This window comes from Anolis sagrei, chromosome 6, assembly GCF_037176765.1.
Source record: "Anolis sagrei isolate rAnoSag1 chromosome 6, rAnoSag1.mat, whole genome shotgun sequence".
In the NCBI taxonomy this organism is placed as follows: domain Eukaryota; kingdom Metazoa; phylum Chordata; class Lepidosauria; order Squamata; family Dactyloidae; genus Anolis; species Anolis sagrei.
Window position 1 is genome coordinate 23,285,989 of NC_090026.1, and position 8,032 is coordinate 23,294,020.

General features: G+C 39.0%; 1 protein-coding gene across 1 annotated transcript; it reads left to right on the forward strand.

Moving 5' to 3' along the window:
- The first annotated feature begins 2,212 nt into the window (after positions 1-2,212).
- Positions 2,213-7,976, forward strand: LOC137094724 (sulfotransferase 1C2-like). Its single transcript, XM_060780562.2, has 7 exons — positions 2,213-2,871; positions 3,018-3,146; positions 3,235-3,332; positions 4,265-4,391; positions 4,734-4,828; positions 5,966-6,143; positions 7,583-7,976. The coding sequence occupies exons 1-7, from the start codon at positions 2,700-2,702 to the stop codon at positions 7,732-7,734; spliced, it is 951 nt and encodes a 316-aa protein (XP_060636545.2). The 5' UTR covers positions 2,213-2,699; the 3' UTR covers positions 7,735-7,976.
- Positions 7,977-8,032: the final 56 nt, after the last annotated feature.

An 8,032-nucleotide genomic window follows, 5' to 3' on the forward strand; every position in this document is an offset into this window, starting at 1 on the left:
GGCTCCATCTACCTTGGTAAAATGGGTCCCTTCTTCTTCTATGCCGAAATGCCACCAATAAAGTGGCACCATGGAGTGAGTGTCTTCTCTCTTCCTCAGTACTGACAACCTGTCTGTTTTGCATTTTAGATTTTATGGATTTTTTTTCAAAGTTAAAATAGTGGTATTACTCTAAAAATAAAAATAAAAATTAAGCAACCAGTGTAGGGAAGGAAGATAAGGTTATGAGGGTATGTGAAAATTAATAGTGGAATCATAGTATTGGTGAATTGGTGCAATTGGACAATTGAATATCAAAAGCGCTCACCCTAGTATGTATCTGCTATCAATGATTTGTTGGGTGCATAGCTGCATTGATATGGTGGAGTCCTTAGAGCAAGGTGGCTAGAATTCCATGGCCTGTTCCTTTTTGTTTTATCTGTTTCTTCCTTGTCTATAGGGTGAGATATTCAAATCTACCTACCATTCATTCCTTCTCCCCTTGACAGTTTTCATTACGTAGCCATCTTCATAATCAATAAATGTTTTTTCTACTCCTATAAAACTGTCTTTGATTCATTTTGATTGATTCTGGGCAATCAATTTCCACACAGATGCTGCAATCCTATGTGACACAATGTGCCGCAATTATTATGCAACCTGATCTCCATGAGACTGTAGCATATACCACAGTCACCATCTTCAAGATTTACTATGCAGACTCTGAAGAAACCCTGAGTCTCAGGCCCCTTCCACACAGCTGAGGAAAATCCCACATTATCTGCGTTGAACTGGAGTATATGGTGTTTCGGACTCAGATAACCAAGTTCAAAGCAGATATTGTGGGATTTTCCCTACTAGTTCCTCCATTTCCGTCTTAATTATTTTATGGAATTTTTGTATTTTTTCACAATCCCACCACATGTGGGTATATGTTCCAGTTTTCCTGCAGTTATGCCAACATTTTTTGTCATTATGTAAGCCAGTTGCACAGGAGTTCTATACCATTTTGTCTGGATTTTCTGTTGCAACTTTGTTATTATTTAAACGTTTTATTTTATTAATTGAATTTATCCAATTGTCTATTTTTCTCTCACTGCAACTTAGTTCCTCCTTCCAGATTGCTATCAAGGTATTTTTTTATATTGTGTTATTTTCCTGTGATCATTTTGTGTATGTATCCCATATATCTACTTTCAATTTATCTACTTTCAATTTTCACTTATCTTTTAACTCCTCCCATTGTATTACCATTCCGTAAGGTTTCAATAAGTCCCTGATCTTTGTTATGTTGGGTTGTTCTAATTTCTTTAGAAATTTCTTTAGAAATTAGTATAACTGGGATTCTCTATGGATCCTATTGGGAGCATGTCTATTTTATTTATTGGAAGTTTGTCTTGCCATTTTCCCAGCATGTCATTGTTAAGGACAAAGGGTCTCCTTTAAAAAAAAATTAGTACTTTTTTCTGGTTTTCCCTGTTAGACACAATCCGTATTCCCAGCCATTTATTAATTTCTCTAATCTGATCCACTTTTTGAGCTCGCCAGTGTCCAATTTGAGTAACCTGACCGATTGGCAAGCTTCAAAGTAATTCTGGGGGAAGGTGCTCCCCAGTCTCCATTTTTGTGTGGAGTGAAGAAAACTGGGTTAGCGATTCTGTTCTTACTGGAGCCAACTATCCAAGTTTTAACTGTGTTATCCCATTTCATAACACCTGTCTCCTGGCTGTTGCTTATTATTTCCATTGTGGTTTTATATTGTATTTAATGTTTTATGTGCATTTGATATTATGTATATTACTTGTTGTCTGTAAACCGCCTTGAGTCACGGAAAGGCTGAGAAAGGCGATACACAAATACAGTAAGTAAATAAATAAATAAAATTTCTTGGTTATTTTAGGTGGGATACTAAATTGGAGGGTTTGGAATAGATATAAAATTTAGGTTATATGATCATTTTGCATGCCTTCAGCCTAGTTGTGATGTCCCAATTCCATATTTTGCACCCTTTTGATTTGTTTACTTTCTTTTTTCCATAATCGTTTATAGTTTAGTTGGATTATATTATTTAAGTTTTTAGGGATGTAAACCCCCAGGTATTTTAACTTCTTTCACCCCAGTTTCACCCCTTGGATAGACTGGGCTTCTTTTAAGTATCTATATAGATTATAGTTTGTAGTCTCCACTATCTTATTTTTCTCTACAACTAGTTCTACTTCTGTCTGGGCCTGTTTGTTTTACCTTGTTCCCCATTCTTTGTGTCTTTCTGATACCACAACTCTTTCCTCAAGATCTTCTTCTGCATTATCAATTTGTTTTCCCCCTTTGTCTGAACCTGGTCTATTATCATCCTTCGGAGCCGTGTTGATTAAAGTCTTATCATTTGCTGCTGTATCTTTTCTGCCATCCTTGAACACAATGTCAAAAAACTCTATTGAAACACTTGAAAACTATCAATCAAGAGATCACACCCCCTCCTCTCTCATGGACAAACTTTGGGGAATGTGGGTATGTATAAGACAGTGAGACTGACAGAAAACTAGCCAAATAAAGAAAAGACTCCTAACTGTCAGAGTGGAAGGCAAAAAGGTGGTAGGTGGACATTTTCTTTACCTTCAGTGCCAAAAAGGTATCACTAGAGGAATGGGACATGAGAGCAACTTTGGGACATGAAGTATATCAATATGCTCTTACCAATACTTTTCCTGCCTCGCTAGATAATGGATTTCCAACCAGAGATGGAAAGTTTGGACCCCAACTCAACCAAGGACTCATTGCTGGTGGATTTTGATGGAATCCCTTACTGCAAGGAAACTGTGAAGTATTGGGAGGAGATACAGAACTTTAAAGCTCGGCCTGATGATGTTCTTATTTGCACTTACCCCAAAGCAGGTAAATGTCGTCACAGGTAAAATGGATTGGAAGGGGGTGGGGAGGTAAGTCAGGAAGACACCAAAACAGAATGAGGTATAGTTAAATACCCATTGGATGAATTATATGCTCTGCACACTTCTTTTCCCAATGTTTTCCCATTCCAGGGACTACTTGGATGCAGGAAATTGTGGATATGATCCAGCATGGAGGAGACTCAGAGAAATGTGCTCGGGGCCCCATCTATCAACGTTGTCCCTTCATAGAGCTGAGTTTTCTACATTCCATCCCTACAAGTGAGGAGGAATTACTCTTTCACGGAGGTGATATATGGATGTGTGCATTTCCTGGCAACAACCGTAATCTTTTCTTCCGGTGTCACAGGCATTGAAAATATAGAGGCAATGCCCTCTCCACGCACATTCAAAACCCATTTCCCAGTTCAGCACCTACCACCTTCCTTCTGGGAACAGAACTGCAAGGTGAGAAAAAAATGGGGTGATGTTTATTATGAGCCAAGGCTCTAATATTTGACCTCTTTCCATTTCTTATCATTAGAAAAATTTTACAAGTGTGTGTATGTGTGTGGGGGGGGGGGGGGCTGTGGTGCTAGTTTTGAACATGCTTTTATGGATTTTAACTGAATTTTTAATACTAATAATATTTAATCCTGTTTTAATATTTTCAATTATATTGAAAGCTTTTAATATAAGCCACTTTGACTCTCATGTGGAGAGAAAAAGCTGGGTAATAATAATAATAATAATAATAATAATAATAATAATAATAATCTGGAACATGTGGACGAGGAACAAGATAGATTTTGGGTCAGTCTACACTGCAGAAATAACATCCCACTGAAGGGTCAAGGGCTATAGCATTGAGGCACGGCAGTTACAATGGTGTCAAACCATTTTACTTTACTGAACTTTGTCACCATTTCATTCTTAAGGGAGAGCAATTCTGAAACACTCATGAAATGTATGGATGAAGATTGAGTAATACATGGCTTCGCAATAATATACTATGGGCCCTTGATATCCAATGGGGTTTGGTTCTTGGACTCCCCGTGGATACAATAATCCATAGATGTTCAAATCCCATTATATACAATGATGTAGTAAAATGGCATCCCTAATATAAATTGGTAGACATATCAATTCAGTGCTCAAGAGAGCCTGAAATGGCAAGAAGCTACTGTAGAATATAACTACATATTAACATATTGTATAGCATGGGATCTGGGGATCTATAAATGGAGCAGGTATTTAAAGAGCTTGGCTAGACGATTATACTGGCTTGCCAAACTACAAATTTCAGGATACCAAAATTGCTCGGTATGAAAGAAGTATGGTGGAGAGTGCGAGACCCAGAGTTCAGACATCTGGATTCTCATCTCTTTTTCTGTTTTCAGATTATTTATGTGGCCAGGAATGCCAAAGACAACATGGCTTCCTCTTTCCACTTCCACAACATGACCAGTTTACTTCCGGACAGTGGCAGCTGGGATGAGTTTATGGAGAATTTCATTGCTGGGAAGGGTGAGTGGAGGAAGATGGACATTGTGATGGAAATAATTAAATACATCCTTCAGCTCAAGAGAAAAAACTAGAATCCCCAAACAGATTCTTTGGGGTTTTGAGGGTGTTTGTGTATATCAATGGAGTGTCGGCCATGCCACTTAGGGATCCTGGGTGTTGTGGTGTAAATGAACAACTTTTCCAAGTTCTAGAAGAGCATTGGCACAATCACATGAAGAAAAAAGAAGCTGTGGGTGTCCTGAAGGAATTTCCTTTCGACTCTGGACATTTACAAGAGATACAATAGAATAGGGCAAAGTGTGAGTTGAATGTTGCTCTCTGCTTCTGGTGTTCTTTCTGCAGTTTGTTGGGGCTCTTGGTCAGATCACGTTCAAGGCTGGTGGAAGGCTAAGGACTGTCATCCAATTCTATATCTCTTTTATGAAGACATTAAAGAGGTAAGTGGCTCATATTTGTTTACTCACATATATTCTGGGCCTGTCCCTCCTACCAACAAGATTGGGTCCCACTATTCCTGGGATCAATGTCCCCAGTGATTCTGCATTGTACGTTCTCCTACTAGCTGTTCTTCCTTCCAGCCTATTTTCAAGGAACTTTGGGACTGATAGTAGTTACCATAACATAATTTTTCCAAATACATAGCTGTGTTAGTCTCTAACATCATAAATATTATGTCAGATTTACACAGACACCCAAGGTGGTGTGTAAGGGCAGAGGCAAAATATGATAGCTGTGCATGGCCGCCACAAAGCTGGCCTCTTCTGAAAGCTTTCCTGCAGCCCAGAAAGAGATTTAATTGGTGCTCTGGTCAGTCAATCAAGTGGCAGCTGCATGATGCCTGCTCATTGACTGGCATGTTTCATTCTGTATGTGACCTGGATGTTTCTACTCTGGTCCGCGTCTGGACATATAACCATGTGCTAGAGCTCAGACAAGGCAGTTGGCTTTGAGCTTCATCCCTCTCTCTCTCTCTCTCTCTCTCTCTCTCTCTCTCTCTCTCTCTATGTCTTATGGGAGAATGTGTTCAATTGTTCTATTTTGTCAAAACTTAGTGGAGCAGTTGGCATAAGTCTTGGATCCAGGACTGCGAGATCACTGTACATCAGGCACTGGTTTGTATAAGGGATTCAGCAGAGACCTCAGTTGGCCTACTTCCAAGGGACTCAAGCCTCAACAGTTTTCTAACTTCCTACACTGGCTTCTGTACTCTAACTGATTCAAAGCTCAACAGTCATTCCTCAACTGTCATCCTTTTAAACTGCATTCTAAACAGTCACTGAGCAAGTCACATGGTCTGCAGCCCCTCCCACTGCCTCAAGTACATAGAGCTAAGAAAACTGCAAACCAAAGAAGACATACACTCCAGGAAATAAACAGCAAATTATAAACTGTCAAAACATTTAATAGAAGAGGCATGAGAAGGTTGCTATCTCCAACAAGTGTAGATCCAGACTCAAATGACTATGATTAATGTAGGCCTGATTCTTCGTCAGGAACTGCCTGAAAAAGATTCCTTCTGATCAACAACCTTTGTCTCTCCCTCTCCCTCCCTCTCTCTCTCTCTCTTAATGTAGGACCCAGCCTGTGAAATCCAGAAAATAGCTCAATTCTTGGGAATAGATCTCTCTGCATCAGTTCTCAATCAGATTGTGCAGCACACAAAATTTGAAAACATGAAAACAAACCCATTGGTTAATCACAGCACCTTGCCCTCTCTGTTTGACCTAAATGTGTCCCCCTTCATGAGAAAAGGTAGGCTTAGGAGTCTGAGGTCTACACCTCCTTCCTCCCATTTTATCCTTGTAATAATCCAGTGAAGTAGGCTAGGCTGTATCTACACTTATGGTACTCAAACATTCCAAAATTATTCACAAGGGCAGTTGAGATAGTGACGCTTTTGCTTGCTGTCTTATTATTAATGTTGCATATCTTATTGTCCATGTTTTTTATTTTAATTGCTTGTATTGTTGTTATTATTGCGTGTATTGTTGTATTTGGGCTTGGCCTCATGTAAGCCGCACCGAGTCCCTTGGGGAGATGGTAGCGGGGTACAAATAAAGTGTTATTATTGTTGTTGTTATTATTATTATTATTATTATTATTATTATTATTATCATGATCAAGGCTCAATGTACACCTACTTTGTGTACATTGTGTAGCCTGTGTACCTTTAGGCGATATGTATAGGATAAATATGAAACATTAATGTTTAGGCTTGTGTTCCATCTCCAAGATTATGGATGTATATGCAAATGCAGAACATTTCAAAATCTTAAAAAATATTGAAATCCAAAATATTTGTGATCCCAAGATTCTTGGATAAGACATATTAAACCTGTACTAATTTTACAGACTATACGTCTGTGATTCGTTTGAAAATCTTTTGAGTTATCATTTAATCCCTTTGCTTTTTTAAAGAAAATATATGTATATAGGGCAGTGGTTCCCAACCTGTGGTCCGTGGACCACCAGTGGTCCCCAAGAATTAAAATATGGTCCAAGGCCTCACCATTACTACACCGTTACAACAAGAGTGACTGGTCTCGTGAAGCCCTCTTATAGTGCTGAGGCTTATTCAATATGGTTTTCTCTGGGTGAGCAGAGGGCGACTACTGGATGGCATATGTTCTGTATCAGAAGCTAAAGCTGATGTGGTCTATCCAATGCAATTTTCTGAATCAGCACCCCAAATAACCAAATTGAATCTATAGTTGACCAAAAACTGCTTCATAATCCTTTTGGTACTAATGTTGGAGAGTGGTCCCTGGTCAAGTGGTCCCTAGACAAAAAAAAAAGGGGGGGGGGACACTGATATAGGGGATAGTCTTAAGAGCCCTGCATTTCAAATGCCTTCAATTCCCATTTTATAGTTTAGGAGCTAAAGCTGAAAGAGAGTATTTCCCAAGATCAAACTATTCCTGCCAGAGGAATGGTTAGAGTAATTTTCACTGCAAACTGGGCTAGAACAATTTTTTTCAAGCTGTGTTCCAATACATTTCTGGGGCTCTTCAGAAAAATACTTAGTGGGACATGACTGAAGAAATCAATGTTGTACTTTACTGATCACTGCTAACAGTCCTACAACTATATGTTGCATTGAAGGGAGTCATACGCACAAGCCGAGTTATATATAACATGAAACTTCTGCTTAGATTGTTGTGGTTTTTCTGAACTAGACTGCTTTTTTGCAGGAATTGTTGGAGACTGGAAAGAGCACTTCACCGTGGCCCAAAGTGAACGACTGGACAACATCTGTGCTTGGTTATTTGCCAGCAGCGGTCTCAGCTTTCGCACAGTTATAAGCACATGTCTGGACCTCTCACCTTCCTGTCAACTCACATAGAGAATGCTGATCTTAAGTAATCTAAAAATACAAATCAGGAAACCACAGCAGCGTCCAGTTAAACCAAAGTGTATATGTAGAATTTTCTCTCTTTATTTACTTCCATGTCTTTGTAGTCACCAGTAAATTTTAATACATTCTGTTCTGAAATTATCATAAAGAACAAGTCAAATCTACTGAGTGGTGGGAATGAATTCAGGCAGATACTGCAGGTTTGCCAATCATAAAGAAAGTCTTCATTTCCCCAATGGTGGCAGTGGCGCAAATGAGCAGCTTTCATTCAACACATCTCAATAGG

Excerpts from the sequence above, each read along its gene's own strand:
- LOC137094724 (XM_060780562.2), top strand. The coding sequence starts at position 2,700 with ATGGATTTCCAACCAGAGATGGAAAGTTTGGACCCCAACTCAACCAAG. Across the intron at positions 2,872-3,017 it reads TTGCACTTACCCCAAAGCAG|GGACTACTTGGATGCAGGAA; the intron begins GTAAATGTCGTC and ends TTCCCATTCCAG. Across the intron at positions 4,829-5,965 it reads TTTATGAAGACATTAAAGAG|GACCCAGCCTGTGAAATCCA; the intron begins GTAAGTGGCTCA and ends CTCTTAATGTAG.